The sequence below is a fragment of the Paramisgurnus dabryanus genome, chromosome 8 (assembly GCF_030506205.2).
Source record: "Paramisgurnus dabryanus chromosome 8, PD_genome_1.1, whole genome shotgun sequence".
In the NCBI taxonomy this organism is placed as follows: Eukaryota; Metazoa; Chordata; class Actinopteri; order Cypriniformes; family Cobitidae; genus Paramisgurnus; species Paramisgurnus dabryanus.
In genome coordinates, this window is record NC_133344.1 from 25,888,281 (window position 1) to 25,908,113 (window position 19,833).

A 19,833-nucleotide genomic window follows, 5' to 3' on the forward strand; every position below is an offset into this window, starting at 1 on the left:
CATGAAGGTGATAAAATAATGAGAATTAACTCTTAGGACTATTTACCATTGAGAGGCTTGAACTTATACGGGTGATTCTCACGAAATTAGACTTATGATGTGTCATGAAACATTTTGATAAAAAAATAAATGCAAAGTAAGAGTATCAAAATAAGAAGCGTACAGTTACAAACATCTCTTCATGTACTATTTTGCACGTGATTTCAAATGACATCATACAAACCAATTTTGTTGTTTTTTCCACATTTAAGGGGAAAATTTTAATTACTGCAACGTGTCCATGACTGGATTTGGGTTCTTTGACATGGAAATATTTATAATAAAAAAAATCTTCAGTGCATGTTATACTATAAACATTTACAGTAAAGAAACATGTGGTATTTGGTGATCATTGGTAAATGTAGAGACAATAATAAGGAATATAAATGTGTCCAGACCAATTTTCTCATCCTCCGCAACAATTTTCAATCATTGTTTAAGCCCTCAAGGAACTAACATATTAAAAAAAAAAAATAGTTGGAAGGGACATAATACCAGGTATGCAGATCTTATTTTTTTTTCTCCAGATAAAAGTTGAAATTTAGTTTGTCATAGTACCAAGACAACTTTTTAGTTCTCATTAACGAAACATGAGTTTGTAAACGCATATATTTAATGTAATATCATGTTGCGGTAATGATAATTTTTTTATAATGATCATCTTAAAAATGTAAATAATTCTAAAGGAAATATGTTTTAAATCCTCTAAAAATAATGGTTATAGTAAGTTCAGACCTTAATCTTATATGTGCAAAAAAATGGCTTTAAGGGCTTTTTAAAAATTCTGATGCTGGACATGGATTTCGTGAGAATCACCCATATGCATTTTAGTCTGGGACAAGGATAAACCCTAATTAGGAAACCACCCCATGGTAGTTTAAAGCCCTTTTCCAATAATTGAATAAATCTACACGAGATGGTCATTTCTTTCCAAATACATCCATTCATAAATCCAGCCCAAGTTGTCATGACCTTTAAATTGAAACTAGTTAAATGAAACACCTGAGACTACATAAGCGTCACATAGCATCACCTCCAATTCCTGCCAAATTCAGTGACGAAACACAGCGTTGGATTGCATGTCGATAAGATCATTAGCCGTGTAACTGTAGAAAACGGTTGATCGGGAGACCAATGACCCGATTCCACATTATTCATTCAGGTGATATATAGCAGGTGTGACGCACGCACCGTCCCAGTTAAGAGTTATGCAACGGTTACCCAGTGAAAGTCTCAAAAGATGACAACAACAAGATCCGTTGTTCAAAAGACTTTATTTTAATTCCCATATACACTAATGTCCAAATAAAGTAAAAAATCATACTGAGCATAAACGAAGGGTTTCCTCAGAATTCAGTAGGGGCATGTTGATCGTAGTAATGAATACAGTGGAATTCAGTACAATCAGAAAATAACGTTCTTCCATGCCATCCAGATGGCGTTATGCCACATCCATGCTTTTAACGGAAGAGTAAAACATGCCCTCCGTTCTTAAAAGAGAAACCAACTCGCAACAACAAACTGATGAACCAACAGAAAAACACCTAGACATTGGCACGAAAGAGTTATTGAGTTGGCCTCAAATGAACGCCAAATAGTGTGAATTAAAAGAAGTACTTCTAGACACGTGACCTGTGTTTAAGCACATCTGATTCAATTATACGCTCCCTTATTGAAACTCCCATGACTTCCTTATATCAAGCGAATTTCAAGAGACCGCAGTTGAACCAGAACATTACTCACCCCACGTACATTACTCATCCCACGTACACAGAGGACACTGCAGTTAAACCGTTCAAGCAAGGCGGGAGAGATTTTCCCGGGAGAGGGAACACATGTAAACAATGTGCTGTGCGCTTGCAAATTTACTAAAGCAAATAAACAGGCATTTGCACCATCTGTTGCTCGGAGGACGAGCGTCGATCTAAGAAAAGCTATGGCATGCAGACGCAGTGTATCGAGTGCGATACGAAAGTGTAGAAATGGTTCACAGGGGGTGATCGGTGAAAGTCTGAAGGGCGATGTGTTAACTGTACAAGCATGCGGTGAAAAGCGTGTTTGAGGCAGATTTACAAACAGAATGAGAGGTACTATTAGATAACAAGTTTGTCATTTGATCCGTTCAATAGCTTTGAAAGTAACACAAGAATACACTGATGATACATAACCATTCAAAATGAACAATAAATAGTACGCAACAAGTCTTGTGTTGTCAGTTTTCGACGTTGGGAAGCAACCTATCAGGCCAGGGCAAGAACTGTAAAAACACACAAATCAAAGAGTAAGACTTATTTTTTTTAAAACAACTTGGTTTAGTAAGATGTGAGATGCATACCACTTATAGCCTCCTGAGCAAAGTATTTCACATCCATATCTTGGTCTGTGGCTAGTTTCTCCAGTACTGGTTTGACCTCTGCCTGCAACGCACTGTGGGATACATCATCATCATTGTTACTGTTGGTCTATCTGCTTAAATTTAACATCAAATGAACAAAACACTGCATACTTGCTGTCCAAAACCGGTCCGATTTTCTGCAGGCACTTGGCCACGTTAAAGCGCACGTTGGCCACCTGGTCGTTGGACATCTTGAGGACTACAGGTAACATGTGCTTGGTGGTGATGTCCTGTCCACATGCTTCTGACAAAGCCTGACATACAGAAATGAACATGAATGAATGGAAAAACAAAACTAGTTACATGTACAATACAGTACTTATTCCAATACTAACTATCAAGAAATTTCAGGTTTCCAGACTTACATTAATGCAGAAGAGAGTGGTCATCCTGTGTAGGTAGTTAGGATCATTGGCCATGCCAAGCACTTTGGGTACGATGGTGTTCTGTGCCCATTCTGCTCCAAACTTCTCCACCAGCTTCATGAGGTTGCAGGTTGCCGCCTCTCGAATGGCATACACTGAAAAACAGAATTAAAAATGTTAACTTATGCTTCTATTAATGTAACAGGCCGGCAGCATTTAAATGCTCGCAACCACAAATATTTTGTTGGTAGATATAAATCTCACAAAAATAGTATACACAAAAAAAAAAAAAGTAAATTATTAAAACTAAAGACGACTACTTTTATTCCCACATATATTAATTCATTCCCCGTAAGCCATTTTTTGAAAAGGTTCCCGCCAGCATTTTATGTGATTTTCACAAAATGCAATCCAGCAAAATGCAATTTTCTTCTACAAGTGTATAAACATACAAATATATCAAATGAAGAACATACCCTCTGCTTTCAAACAAACAAACAAAATGGGGGGGGGAACTTTTACCATATCTATATTTTTTCTCTGCTTATAAACTTTTAAATCTGTGTATTTTTCTTTTTTTTAAAAGACACCTTTTTAGCAAAAAGGCTCAAATAATTGCATTTTTGTGAAGGAATTTTGTTAGAGATCAGATTCAGAACGATTAACAAAACATACACAGAGTTTAAAATTAGTAAATGACGTTTTGGCTTCAGTTATTTTTTTTTATTGAAATATTGTTTCATAATCTAGTGGATAATCATGGTATTGTAGATTAACAAAAATTGGTAACACTATAGTATGGGGAACACTTATTGATTATTAATTATGACTTTTGCCTTAGTAAACTCCCAATTTACTGCTAATTAATAGCTAATAAGGTAGTTTTAGGTATTGGATTGGGTTAAGGGATGTAAAATATGGACATGCAGAACAAGGCATTAATATGTCCTTTATAAGCACTAATAAACCGCTAATATGTAAGCTAATAAGACACTAGTTAAAAGTGAGAATTGGTCCCTATACTAAAGTGTTACCCAAAAATTGATCAGGAACACTTTTTTTTAATGCAAATGTTTTTTCTTAATTGACGAGATAACTCCTCAATGGCAGGGAAAGAGTTAATATCAGGAATCTGCATAAGAATAATAAAAAAGGGTTCATTTCCATTTCAATTTTGGTCATTGTGCCCCTAAATAGTGATTAGTTTGTCCTTTGAGGGACTTAATGATGTTTTCAACAAAAAAAAGAAACTTTCGGCATTTCAATTGTTCATTACACACCTAAAAATGTTTACGGGTCTTGAAAATTCAATTTTTTTAAACCGGTTTCAAAGTGCAAGGTTTTGATGTTTTTGTGTAACTGCCAGCAACTTAATCGCTGTTTGTTGCTACTCTCCACCACAAACAAATAAGCGACGCATCCTCTCTGGAATCAACAGACATGTTTCAACAAAAAAAGGTTCCCAACTTTTCTGATTTAACTGTAAATTAACAGCAAACTGTGCAAAATATTGCATCGTTTATTTTGTTGCGTTTTACCCAATAAATATCTGCTTCCAAGATGTTAAAAAATACCAGCATACATTGACAAAAATATATTTTAGTGACTGAGGCTGAAGCAATGGCCCGATCGGGCAAGTGACAATACTTTTTACTGGCCCGAACATCTCTCACCCTGGGACACCGGGCCGTCCTTTATGTTGAGCCCTGAACTTGGTCTCGTAGCCAAAGATACTTGATTTTAACAAGATGCGTCTCTGGTATTGATATGAATGTGGGAGTTCGCAATGTTCAATATGGCCGCCCTAGTCCCATCTCCCAGTAAAAAAGCCAATTGTCTACTATGAAAGAATGGAATTCTCCGAGGGACAGACTTTGCGCATGCGCAGAATCGACAGGTCTTATTTTAACAAGTCGCGTAGGTGTTGCAAATATGGCAGCGAAGTGATGCGACTTCCTTAAAAGGACTTTGGCGCAGCTGAACACACCCACTTCCTGTCACCAACGGTCACTCGTGTTGCCAGAAATAGCCTCCATTGAAATTAAACGAGATCGGGTCGCTCCGCCGTTGCTAGTCACTGGCGCTGTGCATGCAAGCTTAACCCACAAAAACACAAAATAGTGATGTCATGTCTATTACCTGTTGACTCCTGTACAAGTATTTGACAAGGAAAAACAGCAGCAGCAGCAAGCAGGACTGTTTGTGCTACTTACGACACATGGTTTATTAACGCAGTCTTATTAACGGTTTATAAAAAATTGCCAGTTTTTTAGTTCTTAATCGCTCTGTAGAAGAATGCGTATACGCGTCTAGTGATTCTTTACAAGGTAACATCTGCAACTACTGGCCTGGCAGCGTTTTAAGTCATTTTTGTGGATTGTTTTGACAAAGTTGCGGTGCGCGCACAAAATTTCTCAAAAACTGAGTACAATCGTTGTCCTAAAACTGTACAGCACCTGTGTCTAGCAGACCTTAACCCTTTAACCCGACTTTATTTGTTCACCGGAAAGGTGACTGCACAGTAATTACAAACATGTTCACTAATATTTATTTTGCTAGCTTTCCATGGCTGATTTGCTTAAACAGATCGCTGGCATGTGTGCAGGACCTGCTGTTGCACATGTCGGCGGGACCGTCCGCTCTTAATCAACATTGCTTTGGTGTTCTGCGTAACCACTTCAGATTAAATTCCACCTGACTTCACAATAACTGCAACACAGATCACAATCTAAACCATTTCACTTCCATTCCAGGAAGAGGAGATCTCTACGAACATTGTGTGAAATTGTGCATAACAAAGCTGCCAAACATTAGACTCTTCAAATGATTTTGACGATGACATAACCCCTTCATTTTACTGGCTGACAAACCGGTCCTGTAGTCCAATCAGTAAAAATAATAAACTACGTCAGATCGTGTTCAGCACCTACATTAAGTAGGTCAAGCTTTAAATGGAGATAAAACCAAAACCACACAATCCATTCTGACACAATGTATGTGTTGCAGATGTTCCTCAATTGTGTTTGTCAAAAAGAGAAATTTGCCGCTTTGGCTCTGAGCTCTTATGTAAGCGGGGAGCGCAGGATATACAAGAACATTCCAGTGATGTAACCCATCTGGCTCTTTGTCTGTAACTGTGTCAGAGTTTGTACGTCCTCGCCTGAAAATCGCCACGCGAAACAATTCAACAGCTGGATTTATTCAGCCCGAGTTCAGAAACGTTCTGACAACCATTAAATTGAAGATTTATTTGCGTCAAGCTTTACATTAAATTGAAGAGGCCCACCAATCTGCAACATTCATTACCATTGACACGTGAATCAAAACAGACGATTCAAAAGTTTGATTTATTCTGTAAAAGAGGCAGCTGAACAACACTGGAAATATGTTGATATGACAATGACTGACAACCTGGAGAGAAATGTGTGCTTTATCCAGGATGGCGTGAAAGGCACACATTGTGAATGTTAGAAATGATCTCTGTAAGTAGTGTTAACTAGTTCCTCCCCTTTAAAATAATTTAAGTTTCACCATCTTCAGCCATACATTTCTGTCAGACTTGAATAATACTTGAAGGCAACCTCTCCGTACAGTCGATTCTGAAAAATACACCCTATTGCACATCACTCGAGACTTAAAGCACTCGGGTGACCTAAATTTTGTGTGAAGTCAATACTGATCCTATAGTGAAAAACTGAAGCACAGGAAAGTTTGAGAAGGAGAGAACTGGGAGGAGAGCGAGAGAGAATCTTATCAGACTTTGATAATTGGCAGAGAGAGCAAAACAGGAAGTGCCGAGATGCACGTCTCTCCATTTCACTTTCTCCTTATGGGGAAAAAGTGGGACGGGTGTAAGAGGAGGCGACTGCTGAACAATTTGGCTGTGCTATCTTTACTGTAAACAGTTCATCTGATAGCATTAACAGCATTAACAGAATAGATTTAAACACTGATGTTGACAACATATTGCACATTTATTTAACTTTTTTACACACCGAACAATAAGCCTGCCTGTTATTCCCTACTACAGGCCTGAGCCAGTCCTTAAACGCGGGGTCGTTAACCCAGCAATTAGAAAACTTGCATTTGCCCATGAAGACGACGATGGTTGTCCAGTCGTTGAAGATATGCCTTGAAGCAAGTCTAAAATAAAACGTAAGCCAGCCACTTCTGTTGAGCGCGCAGTGTTCTGAGATGATGCCGAACGTCCACTGAATATGACGTCAGCATCAAACATACGTTGAGACGGAGACGAAAGATCTTTGATTATGTGCCCAGATATGCTAAAGCCCATATTTAAACGAACTAACACGAACGCAGATAGAATTTCAATCGGAATAGGACACCTGATAGTCTGAAAAAATAATACCTAATTTGGAAAAAAATAGTACCTCCGAGACCACATTTAACACTTTTAAAATTTGACAATTTTGATTTATCACTTTTTAATACTTTTTAAAACCCCGCAGACACACTGCACAGTGAAGGCGTTTATTTCTCGAAAACAGCCGGCTGACTGGTCATTATCCCACTTATTATATGGCCATTTACCTTATAATTAAGGTAAGGAGCATTTAATATTGATTTGAAATATTTTAATTGCTTATTTTTAACAAATTCAGACCTTTCGCAAAGAAAACTCATTTATTTTCGTTTTTTAAGATAAGTTGTTCAAATGTCATGAACACACTATTTGTTACACTATTAATCATTTGTAAGTATTATGTCATATGTTATCAAATTTGAGTTTTTGTGTAATATTAAACTGTACCTGTCAAAATGATTTGCAGCATCCAGGTTACCGTGTGCTATTACTTTTGAGCGGTTGTTATTTGGTAATAACAAACCTGCAAATGTCGCAACTGGCCAATCAGAATCAAGCTTTCCGAAAAGCCATGTAAAAATGCCAATACAATTGTACTTTTAATGCGTGCAATTAATCTTTGTACAGCGCGTCGTGAATGTGTTAGCATTTAGCCTAGCCCCATTCTTTAGGATCCAAACAGGGATGAATTTAGAAGCCACCAAACACTTCCATGTGTTCCCTATTTAAAGACTGTAAAGTTGAGGTAAGAACATAGTAAAAAAATTGAAAAACGCTTTTCCTATAAGATGAATTAAGATTAATAAATGCCGTACATCTGTTGCTCCTTGTTAGATCATGTAAGCTAATGCGTTAACTACTTCAACCTTATTGAAAGTGTTAACTACTGAATCTCTACACAAGGAAAAGGACCTACCATGATCAACGAGCCATGCCATGCAGAGGGTATTCAACTTCTCGTCGAAAAACTCCACACCCTGGGAACAAAGTGTTAAGAGTTACATTCGCCTAATAATGAAAGTAACAAACATGCATATATGTACTTTTTGTCCTTTGTGGTGACGTAACTGTTAACTTTCACAGTATGGAAAAGTACAGTTTCTCCTTTTGCGTTTCACACAAACAACAGTAAGCTCTAATCAGTCACGACACAGATGTGAATATAAAGTAAACACTCACCAGTTGGCCTGCCAACAGGGGCATGTATTCGATGATGGCCAATCGAACCCTCCACTTGGCATCCTCAGCCAGTTCAACTATAGCTGGGAGCAAAGACTGAGAGAGCTGTCGGATCCCGATCACTTCATTCACACAGTCCAGATTAGAGATGATGTTCAACCTCACTTCAGGACACTGTAGAAAAATAAGAAAAGTCTCTATGCTTTCTTTTTACATTTGAAAAATGCATGACGGATTTAAAAATCATGAAAAAATACTATATTTTGATTAAAAAAATCCAAAAATTAAAAACAAAAAAATCTTTTATTTTGGGATAAACATACCCTAAACTTTTGTATAGCAATATCAGTACACAGTTGTAATAAACTTGTAATAAGTGAGAAAAAACTTTGGTTATAATTAAAAATATAAGCACTAAGACTTTATTTCATATCCCTGCAAAAAAATTATAACAGTAAATACAGTCAATTTTCTTTCCATATCGACCTACTCATCACTTCTAGCAACCAGAGTAAAAACCTTATGTAGCCTTTATAATGAAAACAAGACCTAAATCTTTTCTATTTTCCATAAAAGGCCCATGTGACAATGTTACAGCTCACACAAACCTTGCTAAATATTTGATGACTTGCTTGAGCAAGTGCATCTTGGTGATGACTGACTTAAATCCAAACAACAAGTAAGTAAGTCAAACAAGAGTCGTGCGAATGAGCAGCCAATGGAAATACACTTCACTACAGAATTCACAGAAGCCAGCTCCTAACATTCTCGAATTGTGTGTTTGACATTCAAGTGGAGACCAATAAAACAGAAGGAAACACAAACACAGGAGGCAGGCGCTTGGACCATTTTCAGATTTGGCACACGCTCTCGCTGAAAGCTGAGGGCAAAGTTCACTATCATTTAAAAACACACTAAGAGTTTATTACTGCGATATAAAAGCTGAAAGGTCCTACAGAAGAGTCATGAAGAGGGGCTTAATACAAGAAACATCAGTCGGGGACATGTATATTAAAAAAAATCTGTTTTCCAAATCCTATTAAGCTGCCTACACCAAGCCTGCAAAAAAGATACCTGCTGCCCTGCAAGATTCCTTCTTTAAGCCGAACTTTAAGTGTGCATTCATCATGAAGACAGCAATCCCAGAATGCAATGCACCAATTTAAAAAAAACATTGATCCGAGATGTAATGTAAATTAAAAACAAAGTATTCTATTAAAATTGGTTACAATGAAAAACGACTTTACTCAACGTATGTGCAGTGTATGATTAAGCTTAGAATATGATGCTAGATTAGCAACATGCTAACGTGAAACTATATTGAAACCAATTGCCAAATAAAGGTACAATATGTTTTTTAGCTGTATCTAGCAGTGAGATTTCAATTTGCAACCAACCTCAATTTCAAAACGCAAATGGAAGCAACGGTAGCTGCCAAAGGACAAACATGTCGTCGTCTAAGACAACGTAGTGACATACTGTTCTACAGAGCGCGTTTTGTTCATTTCCATGTGAAAAGGACTGCGGTGTATGTAGATAAAAACGGCTCATTCTACGGTAATAAAAACATAACGGTTTGTTATGTAAGGTCTTTATACACCACTGATAATATAGTTACGTATATTATATTGCATTTCTGTCAAGAGATCCTTCTAAAAGTCCCACATTGCACCTTTGAAGGTCTCTTATTTGTGTATAAGGTGGAGTTGCCTTCTATGTAGCATTTCTATTCGATCACTTATGAAATTTCAAGATGGTTAAAAATGCTGCATTAGCGCAGCCTACTTAGTCCATACACCTGGCACAAGGTGACCCAACAAAACCCTGTAACATGAGCATCTCCACAAGTATATAATCCTACAGATGTACTACCAGAAGAAGCTTTGACCACAGGGAGAGAAAGAGAGAGAGAGACATACATACACAGACAGACAGACACATGAGACAGGTTACCTCATCCTTCAGCTGAGCCAGGAAAAGAGGCAGCAGATGTTCAACAGTGTTGTCCTTGCCCAAGATGGTGGACAGACCCATTATGACAGAAGCCAGGGCAGATTTCACATGCTGGTTAGTGTCAGACACCAGTTCCTGTTGTGAAAAGAGGAGGACTTTGAAATCAAGCTATTCTACAACAAGTAGCTCTAATCAGAGCCAAGGTGATTACTGAAGAAAAAACATTGTGGGTGTGTGGGAGACAGGATCCATTTTAATCCTGGACATTTGCATGTAATAGTTTCAAAAGGGTCCTTAAACCTTGATGATTTCAAGTAGCAGCTAACAGCTTGTATGTATAGGCAAACTGCCGATTGGATCTGCTGACAAAGCAAGCAGAAAACTGTTTGTATTTGAATCTGCTTACAGGAGGTTTACAGATACAGATATCAAACATCAGGTCATGGCCACACAAGGGCAAAGGACATCTTGTAAATCTCAAACCAAAACATCTTCCACTGTATTTTTCTTGTTGTCTGGTATGTAAAAACAAGCAGTTTTATGAAAAGCTGTCTTGTGGAAGTTAAATTTGTTTAATCTTGTGAATAAACCCTAGAAAATTGACTATGGTTAGCATAGTTACTGCCTAAATGCCAGTTATTGTCACTAATGTAAAACCGTGGTAAATTACTGTAAGATCTGGTATATATGAAAGATATACCAAGATATCACAGTTGTACTAAAAGGATTTATGTATGGATCTTGTACGTATGGTATTTTGGCTGTTGAAAATAAATGACCCTGTGTGTGAAATCCAGTCTCAATCTAATATGAGATTAGGAGCATGTCATTTCACTCAATGATTTCAATCTGACATGACCTTACTCAGTCAATATTAAAGATATCAGGGTTATTTTTTCAAAGAATGCTCTTTACATTAGGTACAGGGTTCCCACACCTTGGTTAACTTCAAATTCAAGGACCTTTCAAGGACTATCCAGGTCCAATACCCTTAAATTCAAGGACTAAAGGTGGGGACACATTTTAAGTGAGATCAAAGTTACATCGTGTTACCTTTTAAGATACATTGTTACAGTTCCCTTTCGAGGGAACACACGCTGCGTCATTGCGGTGACACTTTGGGGACGCCTCCAGGGGGAAGTGCATCTGAATGGGTTTATCAAATTCAACCAATGGTGAGGCTTAACGACAAAGACAGGGTGATGCAGGAAGTATATCGCTATCTGAAATATTGCAAAGATGGCCTTAAAGGGATGCAGGAAGTATGGCAAGGGAGACGCAGCGTCCCGTTCCCTTCTCAGCGAACAACAGTTACATACGTAAACAGAGACATTTTCATGTGTCAAACACAACTATGCAAAAAAAGCATTTTGGTATGAATCAACATTTGCATACAAAAGATATAAGCATTTAAAGCAAACAGTTTAGCACGTGTGCTTAAAGTCTAGAATTATGATATTATCCTACACTACACAGGGAATAATATGGATTTTTTTCCAAAAACTTTCAGCACTTTTAATGACCTGTAAATACGCATGTATGTTTTCAAAAACTTCCCAGGGCCTTGAATTTTTCCCCCAGATTCACAAACTTTCAAGGATTTCAAGGATCCGTGAGAACCCTGTATATAAGATGATTTTATGTAGAAATCAATAAATCACAAACATTATTTTAGCTGTGTTTTCACAGGCAGGCACTCATACGATACATTGTTCTTTAAGGGAACACTTTGGGATCAAAACCAGGAAATGGTTAACGTTTTGAAAGCATGATTTTAAAAAGAGTAAACAATATAGAAATAATATTTTGCCTCTTATCACGCAAGGGCTTCTGAGAACACTTAAATGTTTATTCAAATGAATCACGCTATCCTTTCAAACTATTTTAACCAATTAGAAATGAATCAGACTTTCCATTGCTAATGTGAAAGTAATCTCAAAATTATACCGTATACGGTACAGCGCAGTTGTCTATCTAAAAGAGTTACGGAATAGGATAGCACAATTTCTTCTCTGTACAATAAGGTTTGTCATAAGTTTACCAAGTCAAGAAATAAAAATATTACAAATACTTAATATAGACTGAATTAACTAAATCTAAACAACATATGTAAAAGAAGATATGTGATATTATAGGTGTAACAAATAGCCAACAGTGACCCCTGCTGCCCACGACCTCCAGAGAGAACCAAAACTCAGGGTTAAAGGGTACATATCATGAAAATCTGACTTTTTCCATGTTTAAGTGCTATAATTGGGTCCCCAGTGCTTCTATCAACCTAGATGATGTGAAAAAAAATCAACCCAGTAACTTAGTTTTGGTAAACCATTCTCTGAAAGCATGTAAAAAAATAGTTCATTGAAATCTGGCTCCCTTTGTGATGTCAGAAGGGGATAATACTGCCCCTTAATCTGCACTATTCAACCATAGCACATAGTAATTTGCATTTAAAAGGACACACCCAAAAACTGCACATTTTTGCTCACACCTACAAAGTGCCGATTTTAACATGTTATAATAAATTATCTATATGGTATTTTAAGCTAAAGCTTCACATACGTACTCTGGGGACACCAAAGATTTATTTGACAAATGTCCCCTTTAGGTTACTTTATATGTGGATGTGGTCTCTAGTAAACAAAAAACAAACACTCATTATCTTTAAAAGTCATAACCATTAACCTGTGTGTGAAGGTAGCTAGCAGTGTTTCACTATCAATTACAAGTATGAACATCCTTGCATATGCATAAAACGTATGCAACAATTATTAGTTATACCAATTAGCTTGGCACTTGTTTACGGCAAACATGCAAACACCCTTAAAATAACAAAAACAACATCCAAGATGACCTCTTGCAGAGATACCCTGGACACCTGCCTAGATATGAAATCACATTTTTCAAAAACAAGCCTGGGTTTTTGAAGAACCCCCTTCTGAGAAAATGGCTGCCACTCTGTAAGCACAGCCGTTCAGACACATGCCAGTTTATAAACAAGTGGGCGAGATTAAAACCTGTGTACCTTGACGCATGGCAGAATGTGAGTCATGATAACAGTCTCCCTGCTGTCCTCGGGCAAATTTTCGCAGAATACTAAAGATAAATAGGACAGAAGATAAATGTTATTGTTGTTGCATAACTGGCACCTTCCCGTAACTCAGTGTCTCAATGAAAACAAAAGCAAACCTCACCTTTCACCTTGTTGGCGGCAGCAGCACGGACCTCTGCCTCACAATCTTTCAGCAAGTTCTGGAAAGCTGGCACCAGATCGTTCTTGGTGATCTCTGGGCCAACAGCCTTTTGCAACTTCATACAAACAGATAAACAACTAATGTTACGGCACAGACTCTCACAGAGACAACATGGGCGAGTATTTGTATGATATTTCGTAAGTACCCACCTCTGAGAACTTGTCGGCCACCATGTAGCGCACCCTCCAAGACTTGTCCTCCGCAGCCTGCCGCAGAGTTGGCATGACCAGACTCTCCAGATCTTCTTGGGGCAGCAAAGTAGCAATGCTCACGCCGGCCTCTACCGCCAGGAGTCGCACTGAGTCCTGCAGCACAAAATAAACACAACTATAGTTGCCAAAAAAAAAACAGCATTGACGTATGGTGATGTCTGGTAATGCATGCAACAGCCTACCTGCTCATCAGATGCCAATGCTGTGAAGAGTGGAATGATGTCACTCTTGGCATAGTCCAGCTCCAGAACCTTGGCAAACTCGCCCAATTTGGAGGCAGCGGCACGGCGTACCATAGGGGTGTCATCCGAGCAGAGCGTGCGGAAGTGTCTGGGGTGTGTAACCAAAACACGTTAATACATATACTGCTATATAAAAAAAGTGCACAAGTGTCTGACTCTGGACGGCATCAGTAATGATTATTTTTATTAGGGTTGGGTGCTATGTCATTTGTTTTCAATTCGATTCAATCCAATTTCAATGCGTTTTTTTTGCAGACAATTAATTTTCGTGTGCTGTTACTTCCAATACAATGAAGATTATGGCAGCATTTTGAAATCAATGTGTGTAAATATGTCCGTTCATGCGAAATAAAACATGAACCTCTTTTTTTGTGTACTGTTTTAAGCCTTCAGATGCAGCTTTCCGGTGTAGCGTAGATAAAAGCACCCCTTCAAGGTTATGCCTCCCCTCATTCCCAACTATGGTTGAGGTAAGGATTAAGATTACAAAATTAGACAGCAATTCGGTATATAATATAAAACATGGACGTAGTGCTCGTTACGTCACCCGTAGGTTTCTGAAGAGCATTTCTAAAGCCCAGAGTGGGCGAAGACGGCCATCGCCAACGCCATTTTAGCATCACTCTTGGATAACCAAAAATTGGCAAAGAGGCAGAACATGGGTGGAGCTAAAATGCCTGGTTGCTGAAACTACACCAACCTAGCTTGATGGTAATGACAGCAGCGACAATCCACATGTCAATCAAGTGGCCACGCCGTTAATTATGCAGAACTTTAAAGGGGGGGGTTCAATGGTATTTCAAGCATTCTGACTTATTAACACAGTTATAGAGTTGTTTCCTCATGCTAAACGTAGGCAAAGTGTCAAAAAAGCAGTTGGACGGGTTACAGAGTATTTCTGTGCCGAATGCATTTTTTAGTACGTTATCAGAAAGATTCGGTAAAGCTAATCTTTCTTTTATAAATCTGATTAAACTAAAGACTCTTCTGAGATATAAAGGATGTCATACTACTCTATAGGTACTCCAGATTAACATCAGAAATGCGGAAACAGCGCGTGTTACGTGAGCTTTAAGGCTTAATATAATTCAAACAAATGAGTTACAAAATAATATTCAACTCCCTCACAGTTGTCTTGATGGGCAAAATTAGCTACATAGAACAAAAACACTTTTTGTACCAGGCTGTAAAAATATTTTTTTCTGCTGAAAACAATCAACATTTACAACCCCTCTACAGAGTCTATGGGAATTGATAAATTGCATTTTAAGTCAATTCTGTGTTGGATTCGGGAGTTTGCCCCTTGGTGACGACTAGCAAATCAGGCAACACTTAAGGGAGCATAATCCGGCAGGTGTGTTTCTCTTGGCACAACACTGTGTGCACATTTAAAGTGCACACCCAATCTAAACATCCCAAACAGCTCGTGAGTAGCAAATGTCAGACTCCTTGTGGTCTCCTTTGCTTGAATATTTAAATTAGCATGGCCTAATACACGTGCAAATGATAAACATGTGTGACAATGGAGCTTCTGTCAACTACACTAAATCAATATTGTTTTGTTAAATTGAAGATCGATTCAAATCTGACAATCTAAACTTTTTACCCAGCCCTAATCTTAATGATGCAATAAAGTAAACAAACACATTAATGATAGGTTAGTCTCAGCCTCAGACATCACGCCCACAGATTGTTGGCTAAACGTCGGATGTTTTTCGTACACTTTTCTGGAAACCCTTTGGGAATGTCGAAGTCGTCTTTGATTGGTTGATATAAACTGGATTTCCAGGAGACGTGAGTGTCGCGATTAGTTTCGGTCCCTGGAAAACAAAGCTCTGACGTTCTATTGAGGAAGAGAATCAGTCGTGTTCTAGTGGATAATAATGACCAGTTATCATGATCAGCTAAACACTGGATTCTCAAAAATATGCAAAGTTTGCGGCATAGTATCTCTAAAAGAGTTTTGCTTGAGGCAGTTAGTGAAGTCAAAAAGTTTGGTTCTCCTGAATTGCTTGAAGGTGTTAAAAAGTGAAGAGATATGCTTGAAACAGATGTTTAGTGGGAGAGTCTCATTGGTGTGGCTGTTGATGAAGACGAGCACAACGTTGTTTTATGGCAAGTAATGTTGTTTATTTAGATGCTATTCGGTTGGGTGGTTATTTCAATAACTGACTTGTTGACAGCCAGCTCGTTATTGTGGGGAGTCCGAAACGTGACGCTAGACGAAACAAACTGTGATTGGTTGTTTGACATGTCGGTCAACGGCTCGTTTGCAGAAAAAGCAGCAAAAAAACACCAGACATTCAGTATTAAGGGTCTGGCTACGTGAGACTAATGATAGGTAAGCATCAGTTTTATGCAATATGTTTCAGGTCTCTGGTATCTCTACCAAGGGTTACTGGGCCTGAGAAAAGTTGATCTAATCATTTATGAAAGCGGAAGTCATAAAAACATAACTTACTGGCGGATTTCTGATTTAACATTGCTGGATACACGGGGGTAGCAGACACTAAACAGACCGCAGGCAGATGTTCGGGAGGTGAACCAATCACCGCTGGCCAGACGCTTCACCAGTGGAACAAAGTGCACCTCCAGGTCTACAGGTGAATGCTCCTGAGAGATCTTCCGCAGAGACTCCACCGCCTTGTCCCGCACAACCGTTTCCTCCACTGTGGCCAAGCTCTCCAAGGGAGGCTTAGGGAAAAATGAGAGATAATAAAAACATGACATGACTAAGTATAGTCAAGGCTAATATAGTGTGCCATTTTTTAACTACGGTCTAATTTTCCATCTTCTTCTACCACTTACCAAAAGACAGTGTACAAACTCTGGGCCTCCAACCAACAGGGTGAAGCTCCCAAGCTGCTCAGCCAATGCAAGAAGAACTTCGTCTTCATCATAGATTGTATCTACAGATGCAGAGATGTCATTTATTATTCCAAATTAAATATGTTAACATCTTTGAAAACAACAAAATATGTAAAAGGAAGCATAAACGGGCAGAATTTGTCTCTCTGTGTACTTCGTAAATTAGTAGAAGCAAGCCTATTTAATTCATACTATTCAAGTTTTATCTCATTCATCACATTTAAATTTATCTAGAGTTATGCATTAGGTTACTCATAAACAAAAGAAAAACCAGTATAAATAAAAGTTAACCCATTTTAAAACAGCCTGTCAGTCCTCAAGTTTGAATCAAAACAAATACAGATGGATGCACTGTATGCAATCAAATTGAGGTCTGTCACAATTTAAAAACTTGATAAAAAAAAACTGATACAATCTATCATGTTGAGTATTTGGCAAAGTGCACTAAGCATATTAAATACAAAAAGAACACACTATAGCCTTATGTCATTGCTAAAATGAACCCACTATAACAGCACATCACCATGCGACATCCAGGTGTCACAGATGCACCACAGTTGACTACTAGAGATTTACTTAAAGCAGCTTTATACCTCTGCATTAATTGTATGGCGTAGCCTACGCAGAGACGTGAACCCTATGCAATAGCCTACGGCGTAGCCTGACATGCACTTCTCCCAAAATGTAACTACATGTCACCGCAAATGAAATGCAAGTCCGCAAGTGATTGGTCCGTTTCCTTGAACGCACATCCGATTACGATAGTAAAAACAATGATGATTGGTTGCAACAAAAGCCTGTTGATTAGGGCTGGGTATCGATTTAGATGTTCCAGATTGATTCGATTTCAATTCACAAGCTATCAAATCGATACGATTTCGAATCTCGGTACGATTTCTGATTCCCAATTCTCGACTTGATTTTTATACTCGATTCCTGATTCAACTGAATGAATATAGATTATATAGAATAAATGATATCTTGACCAGGAATCTCTTGAAAAAGAGATATTGTATCTCAATGAGACCTTCCTGGATAAATTTTTTTTTTTTTTTTTTTAAAGGATGTGTTCATTTTTTACACATATTTTGTGTTAAGCTTAACACATTATGTGTAATTTTAACACATTGTGTGTCATTTTGTGTTAAAAGAAACACAAAATGTGTCGTTTCAATAACAACACAGAGATGGGTGGATTCTGGGTTTTTTATGGGGTTTTACAGACTCAATTTGCACACATTTAAAGCACAAACATATATTAAGTCATTTTCTCCTTATTTACACCAATCAGTTGATTCACCAGACACAGAATCAGTATTTAGTATAGTCAACAGTATTTATTAAAAGCCAGTTTGGTATCTCCAATTCACCCAAGCCAGACTAAGCATCTTAGTTAATTTTTCAAACACAGTATTTTCAGTATTTTTAAGTGTGGTATGTTACTGTAAAGACCTTTTAAGTGACTAAGTAATCGCCAGATTACTCGATAACCTATGTCATAGACACTGACAGCACAAAAAGATGAAGAATGTTGGTATCTTACCGGTGAGGAAGGGCAGTAGTTCAGTTCGTGTTCTCTCCACACCAAGAGCCAGAGCAATAGTTGACAGCTTTTTAATACTGTTCAACCGCAGCTGAGGAAGAAATAAAACAAACATTTACCCTTGCTCTTTAATGTTACATTTCCAGTGCGTGTACATCTGACAAATTAACCATTTGAGTGCCTACGACGCACAAACTGCTGTCTAGTTAGGCAGATCAAAAGGGTTTGGAAACAACCACAGACCTCGCAGTAAATCATTTCAGCATTAACTGTTACAAGTGTAAAATAATTATATTATAGCCTTTTATTATTATTACTATGGATATTTAAGTAACCCTTGCAATTAGATTTGGAAACATATACAGGCCTCAATCAATTTCTTGCGCATTAAATCTCTTTCGTGAAAACGCTGTTTAAGGTTAGCTCCTAGCTAAATTATGTTAACGTTAGCTGCGGTTAATTGTTTCTACACGCGCTTTATTTGTATGGAACACGAGCTTTCTTTACCTGAACATCTTCATTCCTCAGTTCATCGATGAGAACTGCGATGGGATAAAGCGAATCGTCTCCTTCTGCTCCTGCCATTTTAAACCTGAATAATAATGATTACAGAAGAGAAGCTGCTCTGGTGCTGCGCCCTATTTCCGCTGTGTGAGCGGGTGTCACAGCTCGTACTGTCTGATGGGAGAACACCTGACAAATTAAAAGTCCTTGCAGTATTCACTCAGGTTTGCATTAGAGTAGGCCATTATTCTTGATTTCTAATATGACACTCATACAGTACGTCTTGTTTTTTTTTACCGTTTAATTGTTTTTTATGCTTTATTTTGTTGTTTTGTTTTTTGTTGTTGAACATGTATATATTTATTTAATTAAAATGTGGTCATCTGTAACGGTTAGAAACGTTATAAAAAAATTTTTACAACTTTATATTGTTAAATAATATATTTTAAAAGGAAAAACTGTTTTTATTTAATGTTTTTATTATATATACACATTAATTATTTTATTTTTATTCCATACTGTTTTCTTATTCATATATATATATATATATATATATATATATATATATATATATATATATATATATATATATATATATATATATATATATATATATATATATATATATATATATATATATATATATATATATATATATTGACTTTTGTTAGTGTCTTGTTTTTTCTAATTATTATTATTATTATTATTATTATTTGCCCTTAATAATATATTATTTTATATTATAAATTATTTCATTTTATATATTAAGAACGAAGAAACATGATTTAAATTAAGAATTTCATCGTACCAAATTACAGACAACAATACCTAAAACATTCATTCATTCAGGCTGTGGGCTGTTTTAGAAAAACCTTTATAATATGTAAATATAATTATTTTTCCATTAAAGTAATGCTTAAATAATCATAAGCATCCATATTATACACATTCTACATTC

The 19,833-nt window shown here is 37.3% G+C and overlaps 1 protein-coding gene across 1 annotated transcript; it reads right to left on the minus strand.

The window, feature by feature from the left end:
- Positions 1 to 1,296: 1,296 nt before the first annotated feature.
- ppp2r1bb (protein phosphatase 2, regulatory subunit A, beta b) lies at positions 1,297 to 19,038 on the minus strand. The gene is made up of 15 exons (XM_065281226.1): positions 18,879 to 19,038; positions 18,372 to 18,462; positions 16,769 to 16,869; positions 16,422 to 16,654; positions 13,901 to 14,048; positions 13,656 to 13,811; positions 13,447 to 13,561; positions 13,278 to 13,348; positions 10,256 to 10,390; positions 8,303 to 8,476; positions 8,040 to 8,100; positions 2,800 to 2,954; positions 2,546 to 2,688; positions 2,375 to 2,466; positions 1,297 to 2,296 (listed from the first exon to the last, which is right to left on the minus strand). The coding sequence occupies exons 1-15, from the start codon at positions 18,954 to 18,956 to the stop codon at positions 2,280 to 2,282; spliced, it is 1,770 nt and encodes a 589-aa protein (XP_065137298.1). The 5' UTR covers positions 18,957 to 19,038; the 3' UTR covers positions 1,297 to 2,279.
- Positions 19,039 to 19,833: the final 795 nt, after the last annotated feature.